This window comes from Ambystoma mexicanum, chromosome 1p (genome assembly GCF_040938575.1).
Source record: "Ambystoma mexicanum isolate Mex_15411 chromosome 1p, UKY_AmexF1_1, whole genome shotgun sequence".
Taxonomy (NCBI): Eukaryota; Metazoa; Chordata; class Amphibia; order Caudata; family Ambystomatidae; genus Ambystoma; species Ambystoma mexicanum.
In genome coordinates, this window is record NC_090921.1 from 1,478,655,103 (window position 1) to 1,478,682,076 (window position 26,974).

Sequence of the window (26,974 nt, forward strand, 5' to 3'; positions counted from 1 at the left end):
CCAACTTGGAGGCAGGATAGACTCAGTAGGCTGGGGGTAGACCACTACGAGTGGCATTTAAGGAGGCGGTCCTGAGGGAGATTTTCACGAGGTGGGGCCACCCTCACGTAGACCTATTTTCCACCCCGGGTGTTAGGCAGAAACCTGTGCAGTTCCCTTGGGGAACACTGCAAAAGATTTAAGACTACAGGTATAGCAGTAAACCCACTTGGTAGCAGTCTGTACCACCCAGATTTACCTGGTAGCTGTGGCTGAGCAGTCAGACTTCCCTCAAGAAGAGTTAGGCAGTATGCAAAGTATACACAATATGTACTCAGACACAATAGCACAAGCAAACACTGACCAGAGCTTGGTTTCAAACGTATATAGTTATTTATTTTTAAGAACACATAAGTTGAAGACACTCTAGCAAAGTATAGTAAAAAAAAACTTCAAACACAGTTATAATGAAAGCAGTTTCCACCCTTACTCCTATCTAGCCAACTCTAAGTTAACACCACATAATTAAAACAGAGGTGAGTGCGTAACGTTAGATGGCACTCTAGTAGGTTCAAGGCAGGGATAAGAAAAGAAACAGAAAGGGGTTAAACACACCACTCTAAGGTCCAGAATACTTGCAATAGGCTCAAAGAAGCACAAAGTCACAGGTGAGCAAAAAGTCACTAGGCAGGGCCCACTCTTAGAGTAGCCGGAGAGAAAATGTGCCCAAGATCACACTGTTATTAGGGATTCAAAGTCTTGCAAAGAGTTAGAAAGAGGTTAGAGTGGCTTAGAAAGTTTAGCCAGGGTGTTCCAGGCACTCCCAGGTTCGAAAGCCGGGGGCTAAATCTACCCCGTACAGTCGGTGGCAAGGGAAGCAAGGCGGAACACGGTACCTTATGCGGAAAGGGTCCTCCAGCGGTGGCAGTTGTTCCAGGCAGTGGCAGCAAGGCTCGACGTCGGTCAGGGGAGAAGAAGTTCTCGCTGAAGAGCAGAAGAAGAAGGTCGTTGCACTGCCCGGGAAGAAACCAGCCGCGGAGTCCTCCGGTTAAAGGGTTGTACCGACTTTCGTGGTTGGGGTAAAAGTGGTGGGGTTCCGGTTGCCGGGGTGCTTGGCACTGGCAAGGCGGCCACGAGATACCTCGAGAAGCGAAAAGAAGGCGAAAACTGGTTGTCCCCACCAGTCAAGGGAAGGAGCCACTCCGTTAAGAGTTCTCCTCGGTCGTCGGGAAAAGTGGTGAGACGGTTCAGCAGGGCTCCACCGGGTGGTGTCGTCGAAGCAGGTCGGCTCAGCTCTTCCCTCGTCGGATTCTTGGTCCTGTGGCGACTTCTGAAGTTCCAGTCCCCAAAGCCCTGCTTTTATGCAGCAAACCCCCATTCACCCAGCCTAGCTGTCACTCAAACATGCTAAGTGGTGAGCCGGCCGGCTCACCACTTGGGCCAATCAGGACGGAGTGCGACTTGAGTTACCAGGGTAACTCAGTCCAGGGTGCCTAAATCCCCCTCCACCCCTCCTAAGTACCCCAGACAGAGTGGCACCACTTTGGAGGGCTTCTGTGGAGAAGCCCGCCAAAAGTGGAACAAAGGGCTCCACTTTGGGTCAGAGTTACAGAGGCGAACGCCAACGCCATTTTAGAATCAAGTTTTGGCAAAAAGTCCCAACCGGGGTTATAATAATAAATATATAAACCGGCGGTATGTTTAAGGCTACCGTAAATAAATAATTAAATGTGTTAGCCTAAAACAATGGGAAATCCCATAGGGAAATATTCGCGGTCGAATATAAAAAGTAGTTTCCACTGCCACCAGCCAAAACTCGATCAGGGGGGACGGAGACGTGCCCCCTCGACTAACAGACCCTGGGGCAATCGAATTGCCCCAGCCAGTACGTCCACAATATGATGGTTTGTACTGGTTCTGTTCAGGATTCAAGACTAGCAAAGTCTTTGGTGACTTTACATGCCCTGGGAGACAGTAGTCAGTCCCAGGGTATGGAGTCTATGTTGGGGAGTCCCTAGGACACCCCTGGGTCACGGCACAGAGGGTGCTGTGTAACCCACATCACAAAAATACATGAGGCCCTATGGAGTAAAAGACCCCATAGCCCATTCAACACAAGGTTTAACCAAGAAAACACACTTCAACATGTCCAAGAGTGAGGGTAAAAGAGTCTCACTCTTGGCAGGAGAAAAAAAGAAACCCCAGAAATCCAGCAAAGCTGCTGGGGGACTCACTAGGTAGGGAAATTCAGCCTAAACAGAGAATTCTCCCTAACACCGGGCAACCTGAGATGTCACCAGTTTGTGTCATGGATGGGATAAGGAAGAGGATCCAGAGGGGATGCACTGCAGATTCAGTGAACATGATGTGGGTATACACTTCCCCTTCACTCAGTTGATTTACAAGGTCATCTACAAGGTCAAGGAGTCACAGAGGTTTCGGCTCATCTTGATAGCGCTGTAATGGCCAGCCAGACCTTGGTTCTTGGAACTCTTCCGACGGTTGGATCAGCCTCCGGTCCCCCTCCCACTGGGCCCAGCCCCCCTACCATTCCAGCAGGAGGGCTCAGTGGTTCACCCCACTCAGAAGTTGGCCCTGACAGCTTGATTCCTGAACAGGTCACCCTGAAATAGCTGCACTTGTCACAGGACAACTTAGCTATCATTCAGTGGGCAAGAAGCGACTCTACAAGGAGTCATTACAAAAAGCAAGTGGACGAGGTTATGTCACTGGGCCAAGGCAAACAAGATAGACCCCCTGGCTTGCTCACTGGGCGACGTGTTATCCATCTCTGCGCATCTGGCTTACTCCAGTGTGCAGGTAGACACCTGTCGTACTTATCTGGCGGCCATAGGGCCTACAAGAACTCCGGAGATAACATCGTCTCCTCCTCCAATCCGGTGGTTAAAAAGCACTTAGCGGGCCTGACCTGGTTGCATCCCCCGGTCAAGCGTCAACATCCTGTCTGGCACCTTAATGTGTTGCTGGGTGCCTGGCCCACACGCCTTTCAAACCCATGGCGTTGGCAGATATCAGGCTGGTTACTACAAAGACTGCTCTATTGGTTGGCCTTACGTCCACGTGCAGGATCAGTGAGATACAGGCGCTGGTGGCTTCAGAACCATATACCACATTTCACCGGGACAAGTTGGTGCCTAGGATGCACCCCTCATTTCTCCCTAAGGTCTTGTCAATGTTTCACCTTAATGAGGGGATGGTACTTCCAACATTCTTTGCAGATCCAAAGGATGAGGCATAGAAGTTATTGCACTGTCTGGATATTAGATGTGCTCTTAACATTTTACCTGGACAGGACAAAGAGCTCCCGCAAATCAGATGCCTTGTTCATCACATTTGGTGGGTCAAAACCGGGCTGCCAAGGCTTCAATAGCTAGGTGGATGGTGATGGCCATCAAGGAGGTGTATGAGAGGCAGCACAGATCTTTGCCAGCAAACATCCACGCCCACACTATTAGAGCCAAGGCCACAGCTGTGCCCTTACAAATACATATTCCTTGGCAGACGATCAGCAAGGCTGCTACTTGGGCTTCCCCATCTGCCTTTTGCAAACACTACTGCCTGAATGCCAATGCCAGATCAGACGCAGCATTCGGCCAGGCAGTTTTGAAGAACTTGTTTTCTTAGAGGGGCAACTCTCCTCCCCAGGGCTGCATTCAGTTGTAATCGCTGATACAGTATGGAGGAAAGCGGACGGGATGTAGGAGTAATTATGTTACTCACTGTAGTGAATAAAGTACTCCTAGTCCATAGTCCCCTTTCCTCCCTACGTCCCACCATCCTCCCCCATAATAAACCTGTGTCATTAGGCAATTGAAATATATAGCCGATGTGCCAAACTGGACTTGAGGAGTGGCGCCGCTGGGTGGAATCAGTGGAGCGCCTGCTCCCAGGGTCGTGCCCCTGCACGCATCTAAATTTAAAGCAGAAGACAATTTTATCTGGTGAAAAAGGTTCTGTTTCCCCATCCCTAGCGAGTGACGCCCATACAGAATGGAGGAAAAGGGACTATGGACTGGAGTACGTTAGTCACTACGGTGAGTAACTTATAATTTCTCCTCCTTTGCTCTCACTACATCCGACAATGTCTCTAAACAAGTCCGATCTATGACAGTGATGTCCAAACAGGTGCTCCCCTGCTCCTCCAGAAAAATCAAGGACCACATTGACACCCATGCTCTACCCTTGGCCGATTGCTGAAAACTCTTTCACCACTGGATCTTCCCTTCTCTTCTCTGGCACTCCCTTCTGCACCCCACCCAAAAAAAAAAGCCTTCTGCCGACTCTACATGTCTGGCAAACTATCGCCTGATTTCTATCACTCCTTTCCTGGGCAATCTCCTGCAAAAGCTGGCCATCTCCCAGCTTACCCTCCACACTGAATCTGTTGACTGCTCTCCTGAACACCTGTGATGATGTGCTGTATAACCTCGACTCCAGCTCTACCTCTGTCCTCATCCTCCTTTCCGCTGCTTTAGACGCGGTCAATCACGCCACCATGATCAAAAGACTCCTTGTGAACCTCGGCATCATGGAGCAGGCCCTAGTGGGGGCTGACCTCCTTCCTCCTGGACAGTCCCTACCAGGTCCAACTTGTGTCCTTTCTCTCCACCACCTCTCTCTCCACTTGTGGTGTCCTCCACGGCTCTATCCTTTTACCCTGGCTCTTCAATGTCCATCCGGCCCATTTGGCCCACCTGATATCCACCCTCTCTTCTAACTTTCAGTGTTATGCAGATGATATTCTGCTCTCTTTCAGTTTTCCCTGAACATCCTCTCCTCCTTCGCCCATTCCTGACTGTATATTTGCGATTCAGGAATGATACGCTTCCAGCAACCTTTGCCTTGATGCCAGTAAGATGGAGATCCTTCTCATTGGGACCCCAGCTCCCGCTTTCCCTCTAACTCTGGCTGCCCTCCTTGTGCCCTCTACCCTCGCCTTCCTGTGATGCAAAAACCTTGGGGTAGTCTTCGACTCCACCCTCGGACCTTGCCAAAGAGGCCCACTTCCAGCTGCACCTCCTCAGAGGTATTCTACCTTTCCTCACTTCCCCCAGAAGCTCACTGTCTCCAGAGCCCTTGTTCTCTCCAGGCTGGACTACTGCAACAGCTTCTTTCTCGATCTGCCTACTTCTACTCTCCAAGCCCCCTGCAACTAATCCAGAGCAGTACTGCAAGACTTATCCTTTGCTTCAAGCCCAGGGACCGCATCTCTGCAGCCCTGAAATTTCTCCACTGGCTCCCGGTGGCTGCAAGGATCAAGATCAAGAGCCTCTGCATTGTCCACAAGCCTTTCTCGTGCCGGGGCCAACACTACATTCAACTCTCTTCCGAAAGACCTTTGTTCTAGAGCCCTTCGCTCAGCTACCTCTAACTCTGAGGATCAGACGCTTCTGCCGGCAGGTAGTGGGGGCAGATCTCTCTCCTTTGCAGGTGCCTCCCTCTGGAATAGCCTCCCTGCCCCTCTCAGACTTGAGCCGGACTGCCTGAAGTTCCGGAAGCAGCTCAAGACCCTCCTATTCTCCTCTTGTCTTCTCTCTCTTGCTTCTTTGCTAATTTACATGTCTGGCGTGCCGACTGGTTGCTTGGTTCCCTCCGACTCTCTCTGGGTACCTGGCTCCTCCACGACCAGTCTTCTTGCACTGCCTCCTGGTCAACTGCGCACTTAGGGGCTATAGCTGTCCGCCCTACAGCCCTCCCCACGCCCCTGCCTCCTACACTTACCTAGAGCACAGATGCCCTGGCTGCACTTACCCTGTGCCGTGCTGCCCTGATTGCACTTCCCTTTTTCCACTCCCTTGAACTTCTACTGTCGCACTTTCACAGTACGAATGACACAAGGCCTAGTAAGATAGTTAGTCTTGTCCACCCTATGTCTTCCCTCCCTTGGCTTTAGGCTCCTAGAAACACTTTTGTAAGGCGCGTTATACATGCCATATATCATATCATATATCAAATAACAGTGCATTCATGAACAATGATAACAGTTCCAGAAATAAATAGAACAGTAAAGTATTCTGGATGGGGGAGGGAGAACAGCATAAATGAAACAATGAAATAACTAATTGAGCTACAGTGCAGACATCTGAACATTGTTGAAGTGAAATTAAATCCAGAACCAAAACCATTGCTACTGAAATATTGCTCGAATAGTTGAGTCTTGAAATCATTGTGGCAATGAAGTAGAGAAAGCCTTCCAAAGCATGGAATGAGAAAATCTCCATTTGTGTGGTCTTTATTTGCATTTGCAATCTGAAAACTTAATTGGTTCAGGTCATCTATCAACCACTCGATCTGTAACCTTTCTGCCAGATAATTGTTTGCCCTGTTTTTTTGTTTATTTGGAAACTCTCTTTAATATTCAGGTTCTGCACGAATAAATCTTACAATGGAACATATAAATCGTTCGTATGCACTACAGATGGTTCCATGTGTTCCATGTGTTAATACCCCTGCAAAAATATTGCGATATAAAAATATTGCCATATTCTGCGGCAATATTGAGCCATGGACCCCTGTGGGGGACACCCCGCACTATTTTTAAATGTGCCCCCTGCCCCTGCAAATTACCCCCCCCAAAAATATTGCCTATGGCGAGACAAACGACCATATGTAAGGCGATATTTTTGGTGGGCATAATATGTAGGGATACCCTACAGACATAGTCACTACGGTTCGTTAGCAATTCTGGAACTTACACTTTTCATAACTTTTCTAAACAAAGAATACAACCAAATTAAACCAGATTAGAATAGCAACTGTGGCATAAATGATAATTGACCTTTGTAACATGGACTATTCCCCATTCTGAGGGTGAAGCAGCTCCAAAGTGCTGACCTTTAAATCCCCCCATGTGTACAAAGGTTTCAGAAGAGCAGCTGCGGTATATAAGATATCCTACAAGACATAAATTAGTTTTCAAGATTGATTAGCAGAGTTTGCTAATTAAAGAATGTTTGATTAGCAAACCGACCCATTTGATTAGCAATTTTGTACTAATATTGTTAATGTCACCAGATGTAATTTGTACCAAAGGCATCAAATGAGCAATAATACAGCAGTTTTGCATACCACTGAAATAAGACTTCAGTGAAAGGACTGAGGCGTTGCAAATTCTTTAAACTTCAACTAGACCTTCAGGTCGGGTAACTTAGTTTACCTATTCAACCTAAGAGAAATGCACTCGACCCATAGCAACGGAGGACAGCAAATTTAAAATGCGATTTCTGTAAAATGGTGCATGTCACTATAAACCCACTTTGTTTAGCACACTGCTGCCACCCAGAATCCAGCCATGCACAATGAACTTGTGTTTAACATTTACTGCATACAAAGTAAATGTTAAATAAAAGTTTCAAACATGTCTGGTAAATGCTGGTCGCCCTTCATAAAATCTACTCGACTGTGTGAGTGGGCGAAAAGACTTTGTGAACCATAGATGAGTGTCTGTAAAATGTAAAAGGTTAGCTGCAACAATGGGCACAAATAAATAGATATGATAAAAAAGGCTCTGAAAACAGTTTAGCCAGTTGTTTGCTGCAGGTGGTAATATACAATCATAATGCAAAGCGAGCCCTGAAGCCTAAATTCAGTGTTTGGTATTGCAGTAGATCTGTAGATGTACAGACTGGATGGAACTATTGATCACTACTTTGCATAAGCATCTAGTTTGCTTTGTGTATTTATTATGTAAGAGGAAATCGTATCAGAGTACTTGACAAACTAGGTGGAATAATATAGTTTGTGGCCATCTTTTCAGGGTACCTGGTATAAAGCAACAGTGTGATAAAATAGAATGTCAAGGAGAATGTGTTTACTCATGAGTTGCGCACCAGTTGCAAGATGTATGCAACCAGCAGGTTACAGAACTAGGTTTGCCATCAAAAGCATTTGATCATGTGATAATGTACAATTTCAAAAGTCATCCCTCGTCAATATGATGCATCTTCCCTAACTAAATGAAATATAGTTGGCACTATGAAATTTAGATACACTAACTTAAACTTTACTGTAAAGCATGAGATGATGAAGTTTTTAACAGTATCAATACTGTAATTATGCATTATGTAACAACTTATATTTTAGGAATGGAATTGCACGACTGTTGTTTAAAAGAAAATATGAAGTTAACACATACTGTTCTTTGCCAGAACGGATGCAGAAAGCATAATAAAAGTATCATCCCAATTACTTCTGGTTTGCAATTTGTAAAATAAATTCTTGAGTAGCACTCCCACACATGCCTTTGGCACTTAAGAGTGGAGGAGATGATTACTCCTGCACACTCTCTCGATTAGCACTTGAAGTGAACAGATAAGAGTGTGAAGAGAGCACCAAAGGCAAGAGAGGAATGCAGGGCGAGCTGTGCTTTCATTGAAGAGGGCAACTTAAATATCTAACTCTGCTACACAAGTGTCCATTTGATTAGCAAACCTACAGAATTGCATATGCCTTGTCATAGATTAGGATCTATGGGAGGAACATCCATTAGAAAGAATATTACCAATGGAAAGTCATGTGTTCTTCCTTGCTAAGGTCACATAGATTTTCATTTCCAGTAAAGTTTTCTGTCCTCCTGCACATCCAAGACTGAAGAGTGACCTTTGCAGGCTGGGCCTTAAAAGAACCCTAACAATTCTGTGTCGAATATAGAAATGATGATTGGATGACCTGATTTGTGGGTGCTTTGCTAGTTCCTGGGTAGGTAAGTCCATCTGAAAACAAGCTCTAGAGGGCTCACCCTCTGTATTAAGACATTCTAAGAGTTGTCTCACCAGATGTGCCCATAAACCTTGGGGCACTTTCAGCCAAACGTCAGACCTGAGCCTTTCACAGAAGAGTTACCCTGCTGGATATCTGACAAAAAGCGACTTGAGCGTCCATTCACACGTTCCTCTTCCGAATTGAGTTTGACTCAATTGCTTCTCATCTGCTCTCATACCCCTTCCATCCCCCATGATTTTACATCCTTTTCTGATGTCCTGCTGTTGGGCTGTGGGGAAGGAGGAGGAAGAGGGGAGTTGAAGTGAGATACTGGAGTTCCTGCAGCTGGGTGAATGTGTGGGTGAGGCGGCGCTTGGGCGCCCAAAGACCTGTGACTGGAGAGGTTTGCACCCCCCTGCTGAAAACGTCATCCAGATCAGACTATGCCAGGATGTCATTTCAGTAATGTTATTAATGAAAGATGAGGAATTCTCGTATCCATCAAAGAAAATTACCAAAGGCATGTAACCGCTTTTTTCGACTTAGTTGGCCAGTTTCTCATATAGTCATGAATTCATGCTGTGATCGCTACCAGACTATTTTTGTTAACCAAGAATATTTGCGGTTTCAACTAATACTTAGCTCCACATTGTGGCAAGCAAGTGTTTTGGCTGGGGCAGGATGGCAAGGTTTGGAGGGTTGAAGGAACCAGGGCTATTCATTGATAAACAAATTGGGGTTGAAGTAATCTGTACAGTAGTCTACCCATCTGTCTCCTGAAAACCTTTATCAAAGAATTGGCCATTTAAATAGTAGAAAGTGAGAGCATAGAAGTGTTAAATTAATGGCATAGTAAAACATGAGCATAAGTAATTCTGTGTCAGTGTTGTAGACATTAGTGTTTCCAAGTTGCCATATATCTTGTGTTCCTAGGTGCAAAGTGGACCGCATCCAAGAGATTATAACTGGAAACCCAATGGTAGTTAAGCTGGTGGTAAGCTTTTATCGAAATGGCCGTGGGCAGAATGCTTTGCGTGAAATCCTGGGAAGTGTGGTAAGAGATGTGCTGCAGGATAAGACACTTAACATCCGCACCAACCCAGTGGATATATACAAGAGCTGGATCAATCAGATGGAGTCACAGACTGGAAAAAAGAGGTATGATCTGTCTGTTGTATTACATGCAGGATGATTTACCTGCTCATGTATTGCATAGAATTACTGCAAAATGTAGATCACACATTTCTTTGCTCAAATCAACATTTTGTTTTGCTTTTTATTGTGCACATTGCTAAACTAAATGTTTGTTTCTAATTGATTGTGTCCTCCCACAGATTCCTGATCTTAGATATATTTTGCGGTAGGAGCAAAACTTGAGAACTTTTTCACCGCCAGGGTGTGCCGTGATGCTTCGGTATAGAGAGCCTTTCCAAAGTTTTCCACATCGGGACGGCACGTCGACCCAAATAGCTGTCACTGTGAATTACGTTCCTTTTTTAAGCATGCTCTGCGCCAAGATCGAATACTCTGCACCTCAGAAATGTAACGTTTTTCTGAAGTACTCGTAAAATGTTCACCAAAATGTTAACACCAAAGCCCTCTGGCTTCAGGCGTTAAAGATTATAACGTGAAAATGGCAATCCATGATCCTTGCAAGATTTGCTTTTGGTGTCTCATTGCCCATCACACGACTGCTGACTGCCAATCCTTGACCTGGAAGGTGTGAAGGAGAGACTATCCAATTGACGTGCAGAAGAATTTCTTTCAGTCACGGAGCACTACATCCTTGAAGGCGCAACCACCGGAGTGGAAAGACAATCAACCGATTGTTTTTCCCAAGAAGCCAGGAGAAAGTCAAGGAAATGAAAAAGGTTTCATTCATGGAATAATTCCCATCACTCAACTTCGAAGAAAAGAGGCTTGTCTCTGGACTCCTTGCCAGAAAGGCAAGTAAGGTTTCTGTCAAAACCCACAAAGAAATGGGAACAGTTCAGGCACAATGTCCTTGAAAAGGATGGAGCAGCTTTCTCGGAGTTGAGAACAAGAGATGGTTTAGGGTCCACTGTATTTACCAAAGTTTGCCTGGACTCTAGTAAAAGCTTATCCAGTGTGTTGAAAGGCTCTGGTATGAAGCCAAAAAACTGGCATGAATCGGCCGTCTACCATGTCCATCTCGACGCTCTTCGATGCAGCCCCGGTACCTACTTCAAAAGGCCCGTCGAAGCTTGAAGACCCTTTGGTGCCAAGATATGCTTGAAGGACAAATAAGGACTTTGTCTTTGGAGAGAATTTTGGACGACGATGGGGATGAAATCCCTTTTGTGTCGAACCCAAGCAACCATCTGATCCTCCATTGGAATTTCTTAGAGGATGAAATGATACATGCCTTGGCTACTGATCTACAGGAGGCAGGTAGTCTAGACATATCCCCTGAAGTTGATTTCTACCAGCAGGGCCCCTATGCTCACTGTAATGCACCCTATAGGTCTGCCATGGGGGAAGCTAATGAAGGTCTCGTGTTGAGGACCCCAATCAAGACTGACAGAATATGATTTGACAGTGGTCCAGTAAGGGAGTTAGCTTTGGCCGTTTAATGTAGCCGTAGAAAACCTTCTCGTAGAGCTGTGACCGAAGCCATGCTTGGCGCCAGCAGTAAGAGGGCACCTCACAAAGAATTACAGCCTTGCACCCTCAGACCTTGACTTCCTGACAAAACACCCAAGCCATGAGAGACGGTTCATCCAGCCAACCACATCACGGGTTGTCATCGGCCTACTGTTCTCTAACCTGGCCCTAGATGATAAACAAGTAGACGCCTCAGTAAGGAAGGTTTTTCCTTTAGGAAGTATTCCACTCAAGGCAGTAAGCACTTCATGTACTTAGCCAACTGTAACCCCACCTTTTGGGCAGCTATTGAGCAGGCTGCAGAAGACATCCCGGAGGGAGGAGAAAAGATAAGGTTTCCTGAACATTGTTTCAGATGGAAAGGAAGCGATGTTCCAGGGCATACAATCCGTTTTAGACACCTCTGATTGCCTAGGCAGGGCAAAGGGCACCAGGTTGGCGTTTCTCTTGGCTGAGGAAATATGGATTTCTGTGAGGTTTCTAGATATGCACTTTGATGGACAGTCTTTTTGGTTCCGAAGCTAAAGACCAACTTGAAAACCTACAATCCTTGAAGGCAGTGGCTCAATTTTCCAACAAACCACGCCACTGGGGTAGTCCTCCTAGAAGACAAATCTTTTTATTTTTTACTACAGCTCTTTCAGCCAAAGACTGAGAGGCCAGTCTTCGGCAAGGGAGATTTCCCAGCCCTAAAAGAGATGGAGTTGGGAAGACAACTCAGTCCTCCTTGAGGCCGTCTGACTCAGCATTGCATACAATGGTGTAACATTTCTTCGGATGCATTTGTAAAACAAGTTGTCTCACAAGCGTACTATCTACCCTTTGTCAGACGTTCCACTATCGGCCCCCTCCTGTCCAACGGTCCAAATCTCTGGACCCACTATTCCACCTGTAGGTTGTTTCCCTGCTATAGAAAGGTGCTATAGAGTCAGTGCCTCAAGAGGAGAGGAATCGGTGGTGGTACTCCTTACTTCTTATCAAAGGTCTGAGGACTGCGCACCCTCCTGGACCTGAGGCCCTTGAACAAGTTCCTCAGGAGGAACAAAGTCAAGATTGTAACCCTTTCGTAGATTCTACAGGTTCTAGAATCTCAGGATTGGCAGGTGTCATTGAATCTTCAGGATGTTTTCTTCCATGTCCCGATATATCCCAAACACCGGAAGTACTTCAGATTCATGAGTGTCAGTTCACACTACCAATTCAGGGTACTGCCATTTCAGGCTCACATCTGCCCCTGGAGTCTTCACCAAGCTGTTGTCAGTGGCAGCCAGTCTAAGAAGGGAGGGAATTCATTCCTTCCCTTACTTGGATGGCTGGCAAATTCCAGGCTTACTCGCAAGAGCAAGCCTCGGAACACTTACACCGTGCCTGCCAGTACCTGCACAAATTGGGTGTTTCTTTCTGAACTTCAAGAAGTCACAGATGACACCTTCTCCAACGCTCCAATTTATCGACAGCCCTGAACTCCTCCTTGGGGAAGGGGGTTTTCCCCACGAGGACAGAGGTTCCAACATCCAGAAGTTGGTCTCAAAATTCCAAAATGCCAACATTGGTGGCACTGCATTTTCTACGGTTGCTGGGTTTCATGGCGTCCTCCATTTCCCTGCTGCCAAAGGCCAGACTGAGGATGACATCCCTTGAGTGGGCTCTCAGATCCCAGTGGTCTGTTCTCAGGCAACATAATGAATCTACTACGGATCCTGACCAGGGTCTCACAGGAACTGCCGTGGTGATCAGCAAGGAGAACTTGATGGCAGGTGAAACTTTTTGGTTACTATGGACTGAAGTAACAGTAGTGATGCATGCATCCGTAAAGGACTAGGTCGCACACCTGAACAAACTCGTGAGCGAACGATGGTCCCCAGTAGAAGCAAAACGCCACATAAACCTTTTAGAGTTGAGGGCAGTCAGACTGGTGCTGAGGGCCTTTTTGCCATCTACAGGGAAAACATCTAGATCATGACTGCCTACACCGTAGCCATGTACGTACTACCTCAAGAGAGGTGGCGGAGCGTTGCACAGACATACCTCCTTGTTGGCGGTTCACCTGCCTGGAAGGAAAAAATGTGTGCGGACACCCTGAGCAGGCAGGGTTTGCCCTCCCACGAATGGGTGCTGTGCCAGGAACATTTCGGACTTTACGTGCCCCGCACAGGATATGTGGGGCGCTGTGCCCCATGATCTTGGTTCCTTTTCTCTACTCTCTGTACACTTCTGAAACATACTCTTCATGCTTTTCTTTAATTTCTTCAACACCATGCCCATCCCTTTGAAGGCCTATGGTTTTAAAACATGCATGGATTGTGGCCAGCAGATGTCTGCATCTGATTTTCTGCTATTGTTTGGGTGAGTAGCATGACACACAGGGTTATGGGTTGTATCCGTCCAAAGGCCCTGTGAAACCGGTGGCAAACATCTTCACCTACATCCACAAGATGAAGGGTGAAGTAGTTTGCTCTCGTTTAAGGTTGTGTGGCTTTCCGAAGAGAGGTCTCTCAAAACCTGCTTGTTGGCTCACCTGTGAAAGTTTGGAGTGTTTCTTCTTTGCTGACTCAAGCTGCCCGCGCTTCCTGGTAGTAGTTCAATATCTGATGTGAAGACAGTATTCCCAGGGAAGAGTAGGAGCGGTCAGAACAACCGCGTATGTCCGTGGATGCAGGAGCCCAGGGAGGAGTTGTAGCGGTCCGAAGGCACCGCTACTATTGCTAGCCCAGGAAGGAGGAGCAGCGGTCCGAAGTAAACCGCAGTAAGGCTGCAGGACACGACCAGGGAGGGACAGGATACAACCGCTAGTGAAGAGATTCCAAGGTAGGCGAACACAGGGAAACGGCGACCGGAACACGGAAACTGCAAGTGTTGAAACGCGCCGTACCACAGTTGTGGGGTGCTTATCTAGCAGTGTTGGTTTTAACAGGAGCTAGACCGCAGATCCGAAAGAGGCGTCTGCCATGTTGGGGGGCATGTCGGGTCACTCTGGTACAATGCTGTATAGACCAGGACGACCAGAGGGGACGAAAGCGAGGTTTCATGACCGTATACCCCCTCCAAAGCCTCGAACCCCCAGGCTTGCCAGGATGCAACCAATGGAACTGTTGGACCAATCTTGGGGCTTTCATGTTGGAGTCTGGTTCCCAGGTACGATCACTTGGTGGATAACCCTTCCATCCTACCAAATACTGCAACTTCCTCTCATGTATCTAGAATCACAGATCCGGGAGACTTCATATTCTACCTGACCCTGGACAAGAAGAGGAGGAGGGCGAGGGGAATTCTTGGTGGATTGATGGTAAGGCTTTAACAAGGAGGTATGGAAGACAGGATGAATTTTGTTCGAAGCTGTAGGTAGACGCAGTTGCTATGCCACAGGGTTGATGATCTTGGATACAATGATGGGCCCGTAGTATCGTGGTGCCAGCTTGTTGTGTCTCAAATGCCCAGGTAGATATCGGGAGGATAACCAGACCTTGTCCCCAACAGCATTTGACGGGGCAGGATGTCTTTTGGCATCTGCAAATCGCTTTACGTCTTCCCTGGCTTTGGATAGGTTGTTTTTACCTCCTGATGAGTAGAAACTAAATGTGCAGTCCAGGAATCAACAGAGGAAACAGGACTTGGTGAAGGTCATACAGATGGAAGCACTGTAGGGTGAAAGCCTTGGTTACAGAAGAAGGGGCTGAATTTTACTGCTTAATGCTCAGTTGTTGTAGGCAAATTCTGCAACCGGTATCAAAACAGACCAATCATCCTGTACCTTGGTGGCGAAGCATCGTAGATATTGTTAGAGGGTTTGATTGACTGTTTCAGTGATGCCATTATTCTGGGGATGGTGTCCCGATGACAAGGCGCATTGGAATCCTAACACCTTACAGAGGGGTCCGCAGTCAGAGATAATCTTAGATGGGAGCCCATGCAGACAAAAAATGTGTTTCACAAAAATGCCAGCCTTCTCAGGCGCAGAAGGCATTTTCACTAACTGTGTAAAGTGGGCCATATGAGAAAAGAGATCAGTGGTGACCATTATGGCCGTATTTTCCCTGGAGGGAGGTAGTTCTACTATTAAATCTGTTGCTATGACTTCCTAGGGTTGAGATGGTAGATCTAGTTGGAGGGGCAATCCTGCTGGTTTTCTGCTGTCTGTCTTGTTTTGGTTACGTGTAGTACATGCCTGAATATATGCTTCAACATCCTTAATCATCTTTGGCCACCAGAAGTTTCTTTGGATGGAATGAAAGGTACAACTGACTCCATGGTGTCCGGAGTGGAAGGTGTCATGGCATAGGTGTATTATCTGTTCCTTCAATGTCTGAGTAGGAATCACTAGTTGGGAAACTCAGAAAAGGAAGGCGTCTTTATATTTCAGGACCCACAAGTTGCTTCCCTGGAAATCATTCCATAAGTCTGAGGTTGTGGTCTCACTTTTAATAGTATCCAGGAGATTATTAGCCTGGGCGATGAACACAGTGTTGGGAAACATCCTAGGTAGGTCGCAAATATCTTGTGATGGATAGTCTGGATGTCTGGATAAGGCATCTGCAATGACATTCGAGGTTCCGGAAATATGTTGAATTTGGAACTGATATTGAGCAAAGAAGAAGGCCCATCGTGCTTGTTGACTGTCTCTGCATTCCATGGACTGGAGGACTTGTAAATTTCTATGATCCGTCCGCACCTGTACAGGGTAAGTGGCGCCCAGGAGGAGTTGACGCCGTTCCTTAAAGACTTGATGAATGGCAAGTAGTTCTTTTTCCAGGACTGAATAATTTGTCTCACAAGGAAGCAAGGTCCGGGACAGATAAGCCACAGGATGTTAAAGACCATTATCAGCTTCTTGTTTCAAAACCGCACCAATTGCATATTCTGAGGCTTCCGTTTCCACCAGGAAGGATCTTAAAGTATCTGGTTGTATCAGAACGGGTCCTTTTGTGAACTTCTCCTTCAGTCTTTGAAAGGCGGTTTCTTGAGAAGAAGTCCATTGAAAGGGAACGTTCTTTTTGAGTAAGGATACAATCGGTTGAACGATAGATGAAAAAGAGGGTATGAATTTCCTGTAGAAATTTGCAAGGCCCATGAAGTATTGGATTTGATGAACGGAGCACGGAACTGGCCAGGAAGTGATAGCTTCTATCTTGGTTGGATCCATAGCAACCCCTTGAGGGTACAAGACAAATCCCAGGTAACGTACCATAGAGACATGGAATATACATTTTTCAGGTTTGGCTAACAATGTTCCCTTAGTCTTTGTAGTACCTTAGAGACGTGTTCTTGATGCTGAACTGGGTCGTTGGAATACACCAGGATGTCATCCAAATATACAATAACAAAGAGGAACAGCATGTCTGAAAAAACCCTATCCATAAAATGTTGGAAGACAGCTAGCGCATTGGCAAGACCAAATGGCATAACCAGATACTCGGAAGTGTCCAAAGTGTGTTCGAAAGGCAGTCTTCCATTCGTCACCTTCTTTTATTCGGACTAAGTGGTAGGCTCCTCTTAAGTCTAACTTGGTGAATATTACGGCACCTCAAAGTGCTTCCAGGATGTTTGATATCAGCGGTAAAGGATGCCTGTCTTTCCGGGTACGACAGATTTTTCCGTTAGCAAGGTTGGTGTCCAGGTAGTCTCGTAGGACCCTTTTTTCAGATTCCGACAGGATAAACATCCTGCCGAAGGGAATGATCACGTTCACCTTGGTGTCAATGGCAGTCTTCTGGTCTGTGAGGAGGCAGAGATTGCACAATAGCTGAGGAAAAGACATCCAAAAATTGTTGATAGATGTCTGGTACTTGATTGATATTGGAAATGGTAAGAGAATGATTACTTTTTTTGCTTTCCATTGATATGACTGTTCGAGTGTCTTAGGAAAGGCAATGTGACAAATCTCTGAGCCCAAAAACAATGAACCCACGGTCCAATTGATGTATGGATTGTTTTTTTAACCATGGCATGCCCGGGACCACTGAATAGTGAGCGGCCTTTATGATATCAAACTGTATGTTTTCCTGATGGTTGTGGATAGAGAGTACGATGTTCCTGGTTTGTTGGGCAATTAGTCCAGAAGATAGAGGGGAGCCATCGATTTCTTAGACTGCCTGTATGATATCCTTGGATTCTCTTGGTAAGTTGTGCTTTAAGGCCCACTCATCATCCATAAACACACCCATAGCTCCACAGTCCACCAAGGCCTAGACGGAATGTGGTACTCTGATGGAAGGGGTCAAGGTAACCTGAAGAACCACCAAATTACATCCCGATGAAGGATCCAGGGTTTGAAGGGTGGAGCGGTCTTTGGTCTCCCGAAGCTGGGCTCCGTTCAGGATCGGGAGCTGGCGTTTCCCGAACACCTTGGTGGAGCTATAGGACACTTTTGTCCGAAGCACAATACAAGCATAAACCACTGTCAAATCTGCGGTTTCTTTCTTGGGCTGACAAAGGGCCTCTCATAGCCCCAGTTGCCTAGATTCTGGCTCAGGAGGAGGGGTTTCCCTGGAAGTAATAGCGAATGGAGATGTCTTGGGAGGAGAGCTTTGTGACTTTTTCTTGTCAGCCTTTCTCTCTTGTATTCTGAAATCGATCTGTAGGGATAGATCCATAAGAGCCTGGAATGAACCTGGACGTGCTATACTGGCCAGCTCCTCCTTTACTTCATCATTCAGGCCACGACGGAACAAAGTAAAGCATGCCTCTGAAGACCAGTCAGCTTGTTTAGCGAGCTGCTTAAATCGGGTAACATAGGACAACATATCCTGGGAACCTTGTTGGAATTCCAGCAAGCTCTCTTGGGCCGAATACATCTGGTCTGGGCGATCAAACATCTCGTTGAAGGCTGAAATTAATCCATCATAATTGTCCAACAAGGCATCTCCTGCAGAAACCAATGGAGTAGCCCAGGCCAGGGCATTACCAGTAAAATGGGCTATGACAAATCCCACCTTAACTCTGCGGGTGGAAAATAATATGTTTTAAAGGTAAAGTGTACCAAACATGAATCCAGGAAAGAGCGGAGCGTTTTAGGGGCACCATCATATTTATCCACACCACCACCCGTTGAGGCGCTGTCCTGAAAGACTGAGTCCCAGGATAGAACTAGTTGCTTAAGGGCTGCGTTTTCCACCTTAAGGTTCTGTAGCTCTGTAGATAGTTCTTGCATTCCTCGTAAAAGATCCTGTGCAGTAGAATCCATCTCGGGCCTCTTGTCAAGAAGGTGGCGTGTCAAACTGTCAAAACCTGTTGTTGGCTCACCTGTGAAAGTTTGGAGTGGTTCTTATTTGTTGACTCAAGCTGCCCGCGCTTCCTGGAGGTGAGGGTCTCGTGGAGGTAAGGACGGGTTTCTTCCAACGCCACTCTGTCGGGTAGTAGTTCAATATCCGATGTGAAGACAGTATTCCCAGGGAAGAGTAGAAGCATTCAGAGCAACCACGTAAGTTTGTGGATGCAGGAGCCCAGGGAGGAGTTGTAGCGGTCCGAAGGCACCGCGACTTTTGGAAGTCCAGGAAGGAGGAGCCGTGGTCCGAGGGCAACCACGGTAAGGCTGCAGGACACGACCGCGGTCGAACAGTCCTGGAAGGGTGGAACAGGATTGAACCGCTAGTGAAGAGATTCCAAGGTAGGTGAACACAAGGAAACAGCGACCCGGAACTTGGAAACTGCAAGCATTGACACGTGCCGTACTGCAGGGGTGGGGCGCTTATCTAGCTGTGTTGGTTTTCCCAGGAGCTAGACCGCGGATCCGAAAGCGGCGTCTGCCATGTTGGGGGGCATGGGAGGTCACTCTGGTACGATGCCGTATAGACCAGGACGACCAGAGGGGACAGAAGAGCGGTTTCATGACAAGGTTGCCCCCATGCAAGGACAAGAAGAAGCACAGTAAGAGATCCTGCTTCCCAAGTGGATCCTCACACCAGCCTTCTTTGCCCTCTGCTGAAAAGAGCCACTGCTCTAGGGACTCTCAAGAAAAGACAGCTTAGTTACCCTTTCCAACTCAAGCCTCCACTCCCGAAGAATACGAACCATTTTACTTGAAGTTGCTAGACATCTTTGCCATGGAGCTGGCAGCCTCTGTCCTGTTGGCAATGGCCACCCCCTTGGTGCTGGCGTGTCCCACTGCGTTCTCTGGGACCAGCAGGTGATTTCTCTCACACGCCTATGGGCTCCACCCAAAGAGGGACGAAGTACTCTAGAACTGTCAGGCCCTGCATCCATCCAGGTATGGAGTTCTTGGTTCCAACTTAGTCATAGACTTTATCGGTGCTGTGGGGCCCCTCTGCAATATGCTCCTCTTCCTTTGAAGCCCTTCATGTTCAGGATGTATGACCTCTATGACAGAGTGGGACCAGGTGCCCTTTGGGTTTGAACCTCTGGTCTCCATTGAAGAATGGGACATCCCAGAGTAGTTCTATGTGGAAGGTTAAGATTTCCAGGTGCTGGAATCAGTTCTCCAGGAGGTCAGTGGTCTGGATGCCGCCCCTGAAATGGACATTCTTCTAGCTCACACTCTGCCTCGGGCGTCTTTTCAGAAACTGGTGGCCAAAACCATGGGCATAGCTGCTTCTTCCAGGTTAAAGACTCAACTCCAGCTGACAGACATCCTGGACGAAGGCCCCAAAAAGGGAAACTCTGCTGCCATTTAATGCAGCAATTTATGGCACAGTGCTAGGTGTGGGAGATGCCTGCCTCTACACCTGCTGTTGATGAGGAGTTGGCTTCTAAGTATCATCCTGCCCCCTCTGATCCAGACTTCTTGTTCACACGTCTTCCCCTGAGAGCTTAGTTGCACAGGCCACGACTGCGAACCTAAAGTCCACAACATTTTCATAGGCTCCCCTGACAGAGTAAGAGGCTGGACACCTGGGGAGAGGTGTATTTTTGCATTAGACAGCCTCGCCCTGTGCTCAACACTTTGTGTACCCTACAAAGTTCTTGTTCGGTCTCTAGTCGAGTGTGGCCAATGCAGCTGATCATACCCCTGCGGGGGAGATGCAGGAGAACTTCCTGTCTGTGGTGCAGGATGGCAGAGAAGCTTCAGATTTTACAATCTGGACTGGACCCTGCTGATTGTGTCGGCAGATCTATGGCTACAAGTACGATGGTAAGGTGTCACTCCTGGATGAGGACGTCTGGGATTCACATTTTTATGTCCAGACTAAGCTCTTGGACATGCCTGTGATGGACAGAACCTTCCTGGAGCTAAAGCTAAGGACGCCCTCCAGAAGGTCCAATTCTCAAAGGTTACGGTCCATGGGTCTTGCCGCACAACAACCCTCTGTGCCTTCAGCGAGGAGTCCAGGACCTCAGCCTCATATGTCATGCCAGGCTGAGGCCAGGCGGCACTGAGAAGACTGCAAGGCAGAAGATTCCTGAGGGGAAGGGGTAGAAGTGCCCCTAGATGATGATGATGAGGAGGAGCAGCAGCAGCGGTGGTCACTGTCACCTCAGAGCCACAAGGCGCAACCGCTAGTATTTTCTGCCACAAATCCCCTATGGGAAGGAAGGCTCCCCCTGTTGGGCTTGGATTGGTCCATCATGACCATCTCCGATGCTTGGGCCTTGCAGGTCCTCTGACAGGGCTATTGTCACCCTTTCACTCCCACAACCCCACCCCCTGGACCATTACCCTCAGTCCAGCCCCCTTCCCCCAGACACCATAATCTTGGAGGAGGTCCTTCAGCTGCTTTCAAAGAGTTTAACAGAGCTGGTGCTGGGCTCGGAACAGGCCAGTGGTTGCTATCCACTTTTTTTCTGGTGATGAATGAGGAAAGTGGTTTGCGTCCAATACCAGATCTGCGAATTCTGAATCGGTGTCTACGCAAGGACAAATTCAAGATGGTTACTTTTCCCAGAACATGTAAGCCCCTCGACCTGCTTGATTGGTTGGTATCATTGGACCTTCAGGATGCTTCTTCCATGTACCCATTCATAAAACGGACAGGAAGTACTTGAGGATCGTAGCGGGCCAGCATGACTACTAGTTCAAAGTCCTGCTGTTAGGTCTTTCTTCGGCTACCAGGGTTTTCACCAAGGTGCTGGGTCGTCCAAGCTCATTCCCCAGATCTAGTGGCAGAGCACCTGTTCCGCACATGCACTCTTAATGGACAACTTGGGCTTTTCCCAGAACTTCAAAAATGTTCAGGTTTTGCCATGCCAGTCACTCCGAGGTCCATGTGGCGGACGTCTTTAGGAAGATCAGTCTCCTCCAATCCCAGGAACAAGTCTGTGCCTCAGCCTTTCTGAGCCTCATGGCCGCCTGCATACTATTGTTTCCATAGGCAAGGCTGTGCATGAGATGGTTTCAGCAGCTTCTCTATTGCGAATGGTCTCCATTTTAGTGTCACATGTCAGCCCTTTGTTGGGAGGCTCATGAATACGTCAATAGTTTCTGCCTCTCCCCCTGTGTCAGTACCGTGAAGGCGAGAAACGTTACAAACTAAGACTGCCATTCTTCCCTCATCCCTCACTGTTATCGAAGGGATAGGACATAATGTAAGCTAATGAAGAACAAATGTATTCAAACTAAAGTTGTCATAGCAGAAGTGCATGCATTGGACACAAAGAAAACATGCACTCCACATGAAGAACACGCAAAATAGATAATATACACATTTAGACACGAAGAATACTAATTTTGCGTCCATAGGCATGAAGAAAGTTAACATGACTAATGTTTAAAGGGAATGCAACATGAATGACACGCTTATATACTTCACTTACATGGAAGCAAGAGTGTAATTGGGCAGATGGAAGCCGCAGTATGTCTCAGAATGTGCACAGACTACAACGCCTCGGAAAACTCAAAAGGCTGAATCTGCAGAAACACACATTCGTGCAGAACTCAGGCAGTAGCTGGACACAAGTAACAAGGTTAGAGTGAAATAAGGAAGGATTGGGCAGTGTAGCAAAGGCGCGAGAGAACGTTTCCCAAGATGCAAGCAACATACTCGCAAATTAAGGTTTCAGAAATGCACTAACAGCCTTTGATAGGCAGGTGCAGTAGAGCCGTAAGCAAAAAGAGTTGATGAAGAATTACCCAACAATGTCCCCAGTGGTAAGAGAAAACACGACGCACGCATGATCTCAAACCTCAGTAAATGGAAGGTAATTCGGTTTCACTCAGTGTCTCTTGGTGCGCGACCCAGACATGGTGAACACTGGCCATTCATTAGAAATGAACACAGATAGGGCTCCTGCAATACTCCCTAAATTTGCATAGACATGAATGGCCACGCAAGGCCAACTACAAAGGGATTCCCCGGTATCGTGGCGTGAGAATGAGGGATGGTAACTTTTAATTGGAAGAAGAGCAACCCATGGCCCTCTGCCCCCCCCCTCCATACCCCTCCTCCCTTACTGTCTGGCTCAGATCTTGATAACCTATGAAGTGTCCAAGTTTGGTTACCGAAGTGCCAACCAATAGAAGTCCCTGGTGTCCTGCCGCCCATGAAGTATTATGCCAACCACCCACTTGTCGTAGAGATGTGTTTATAACATTTATCAATATAGGGGTGGTTCCAGGTCAGATACATGTAGTCCAATTCATTTTTTAACCCTGATGTAATCCATAGGAAGTGAAACCCATGAACCTATCCCCATTCCCCATATGTTGTGACGTCATTAATGGCGAGTTTTAAGTACTTAAGAATTTCTGTTTAATATATAGAGCGCAGAGAGACTTAAATGCTTTTATGCTGTACCAGCGTTGTTTTAGTGTATGAATAAAGCTGTATTTTGCTATGCACTTTGTCTACTCCGTCACAGAGTCTTAAGTTTGATTCCTCTGGCTCTATTCGGATTTTGGGGCCACCTCTACACGTTCTACAGATGTCAAACAATGTGGGTCAGTATCTTGCGTGGTGGGCTTTGAGAGACAACTTGCTGAGAGGTGTGTTGTTTCGATTGCCCTGGCCCAGTTATGTATTTTTTTTTTCCTGTCCTTGGCCCAAGCATGTCTGCAGATTGGCATTGTTGAGAGATACTTCACTGCTATTTGGGTTTTCAAGAGGTCCCTGGAACAGGGCTCGTTCTTCATTCCCCACTGTCATCCAGTCCTTGTGGGGTTTGTGTAACCCATTTCCACTACAACAGTTTATTCCAGCGTGGGATTTAATTTGGTTTTGATATTCCTTATGGGAGCTCAGTTTGAGCCCCTCCATTCCTGTCTGTTAGATTGCTCACTGTTTAGTTGATCTTCCAGTTACGCTCCAGGCCTTACCTGATAAACCTTCCCATTTGGCAGGTGTCCTTGAGAGTGCGAGATTCTCCTTTCTTCCGAACGTGGTCTCAGATTTTCATCTCTCAAAAGATCCATCTTCCTGTTTTTATTTTTATATATATTTTTTTTCCTTCCTCCACCTCATCCTTCCAAGGCAAAGGAACGATTCCATTAGCTGGAACTTGTATGGGCACTCGGCTACTACGCATCTTGGTCAAGGGATGCAAAGGAAAGATGAGGAGCTTTTCATTTTCTTTTTTAATAAAAACCTTTATTGGTATATCGTGCATTTGATACAATGAGTTCCCTTGATATAAAGCTTACAGAAGGCAAAATTAAAGGTAAACACTACAATTAATCAGTGGAACACTCTCTGACCACATGCATTTTCTCAGTGACAATGTTTTTGAAGAACCAGTTAATCCACCTCCTAACAAAACATCAAACTTAAAGGAACAAGTACAGCTTAGCATCAGACTCATGGAGCATGTTAGTCCAACATAGTAATCTTCCACTGCACAGTGCTCTCCCCTTACACTTAAAATATGGTGAAGCTTTTAAAGATACCTGGTTTATGAAATTGCTGTTCCCCATCTCTGACTTATTCGTGAAAGGGAAACCAAACTGAGAAACTAATGGTATTTTCCGGTAACTAGTGCTCACACCTTCTCCATTGACAAACACCCCAAATCTCGACCCACCACCAGGCCCTTTTGTGTTCCAACCTTGGCCCAGCGTCATTCTGGCCACTGTCAATAAATGTGTTAAGGTTCGCTGTGGCCCATTTTTGCTGGGTAAAGATCCTCTGCAATTGCACCAAATAGGATCCCTATTGGGGGAGTAGGGAGTTGCACCCCCGTTCTTTGATATGCCTCAGTATTTGTTTCCAAAAAGAACTTAGCTTTAGGGCAAGACCACCAGATATGGCCGAGATCGCACATACTCCCATATTTCCTCCAACATATGGGTGAGAACTGCAGATTCATTTTATGTTTACGCTGTGGGCACAGGTACCACCTATAACACTTTTTATATGCCGATTCCTTAATGGCCTCACATTTCTATCCCTGATGAGCTCTATTCCAAATCTGTCCCCGTTCTTCCTCTGGTATGGTAGTACCCAGGTTCCTTTCCCATCTGTCCTCATATGAGAGTCTATTGTCCCGCTGTGCCCTACCCAATAGTCAATAAAACCATGAGATGCCCTTAGCCACCAGTCCCTCTCGCATAGACAATTCTAGTCACAATGGTGCCCTCGTGACCACTTCTTTCACCGCCCACTGGGAAATCCAGTGCCGTATCAGAATATACTTAAACCGTTCTCCTTTCCCCGCATGAAATGGATCCTTCTCCAGCATGTGGTCTAGCATGGATTCACATGTTCATGAATTTTCCCTGTCAGGCTGTGAATCCTCTGTAAAAAAAGAGCAGTTTCGCTTTAGCCTGAAAACTGCATTTCTCCTCCAAACCAATCGCTGTCCTTCGGGTTATACTGCCCCCATCCAAGGAGACTGCTCCCTAAATTCCACCCCTGGTGGCCATCTTCAGATTTGGTAAACCCGTAAAGTTGCAATATGAACCAAGAAGATCCACAGAAAGGAAGGAGGGAGGGTTTGCATGTGAATCCATGCCAGACCCATGCTGGGTAACTAGAGTTACAGGTAAGCAGCATTTTTGCAGTTTGCATATATGATAAATGCCCCAAAAACATGTCTCGTCACGTTGGCTAGCAACAACCATTGAACTAGAAAGGTTGTGCTTAAACGTGTTTAGAGATCGAGCTAAAGGTGTTTAAAAGATGCCTGCAAGATGGCTGCCAGACAGTGATGACAAAAACGAGGCTCGCATAGATAATGAGCATCATCGAACTCCACGCTCAGAGCAAAGCGGAACAAGTTTTTCTTTACATCGAAGGACCGCAGAGGCTCTTGTAAAGGTAAGAAGGCATTGGGCGGGGTACAGAAACAGAAAAAATGCTGCGTTTCATTTGAAATGGGCGGCCACATGAAAGGGAAAGTAAAGTAGGAGGAAAGAGGGATGATGCAATAAGGGGGATAGTTAAAACAATGAGTCAGTATAAGTTATAGAGGGCTTGTTTGGGTGAAAAGTTTTGTAAAAATCATAAATGAAGTAACTAGGTGGAGTGAGGAAAGCATTAGTATGGGAAGAAACATTTATGGATGGTCCCCATGTTGCAGTTTGTTTTCCGAGCGGAATAATTTGATAAGAGACAGAGGCATACAGGGTAGGGCCTGAACGGGCAAGGCCCACCCAGAATCTGTAAATGCCCACTCGGCAGCACTGTGTGGGCACTTAAAGATGTTCATGTCACTGCGGTGGGCCCAATTACATTGCTTCAGGCCCCACCTGTTAGACAATCCTGGCTACACCTCTGATAAGAGATAAGCAGAGGAGCAGGAAAACAGTGGTATATCGTACGCGTTTTCTGATACAGGTCAGTGTCGTATATAGACCAGTGATGAGAAATAAATGTCCAAAAAACATGTAGGCATTTATAGTTCTTTTTTTTTCCTGTTCTTTCTGCTCTTATAGCAAGACGAAAAGTATAACAGAAAGGGAAAACTAGCAATACATGAGGCTCTCTACCATGTACAAAAGATAGAAGATATCTGAATTCAAAAAATGTCCCTGCACTAAGATAAAGGTTAGTCAAGCATTTTCCCTGTCAGAGACTGACTGATGAAGAATCACACAGTTTGCAGGAGTAGTAATCAAGTGTTTTTATTATTTTAGAATGTTTACGTACAGATGGGTGTATTTCTAGACTGAGTCTGACATCAAACAAATTCCATGTCCTGCTGAAGGCATGATAATAATTTGAATGAGAAAGCTAGGAAAAGCCATATTGCAGCAGAGGGGCCAAAACGCATGTTGACATCCACGACTAGAGAATATTTTTGTTCTACCATTATATGATTTTTCCAGAAAGGTCTCTTGAATATCTGGGTCCTTAGTAGTGTGTGTCTGTATGACGAAACCTATGGAAATGGTTAAGTAGCTTGTAAGAAATGGTGTAGCGGACATGAGTCACCCTGTACTAACCCCTATGCACACATGTTTTAGAGTGTTGGGAATTGAGAGACTTATTTATTTACATTTTTAAAGCGCTCACACAGCCCACGGGCATCAAGGCGCTAATACAGGAATTGTTTGTTTTTTAGTTGCATAATTGTTTTTCTTTTTTGTCTTAGTTGCGTATTTATAACACGCTTAAACACCCAGATTTCTCTAAGCACGGACCCGGGGATCGAACCTGTGTTGCTTTGTGTTGTCTTGCTTCCACGGCACGCACGTTGCTGCTGAGCTATCCTCCCGGGACAGTAGGTTTGAATATGGTTGTAATGAAAGAAAAGTTTTAAGAATAATGAAAGAATATAAATATATATATTTTTTGGGATAAACTCTGGTGATTAATGCTGAATTTTT

At 46.4% G+C, this 26,974-nt stretch overlaps 1 protein-coding gene across 2 annotated transcripts in view; it reads left to right on the plus strand.

Moving 5' to 3' along the window:
* The window catches only part of IQGAP3 (IQ motif containing GTPase activating protein 3), a 1,503,259-nt gene that overhangs the window by 973,244 nt on the left and 503,041 nt on the right, over positions 1 to 26,974 (plus strand). For both annotated transcript variants that reach the window (XM_069607146.1, XM_069607147.1), the window contains exon 26: positions 9,634 to 9,858. In XM_069607146.1, the coding sequence (XP_069463247.1) occupies positions 9,634 to 9,858 (225 nt within the window). The remainder of the gene's footprint in view (positions 1 to 9,633; positions 9,859 to 26,974) is intronic.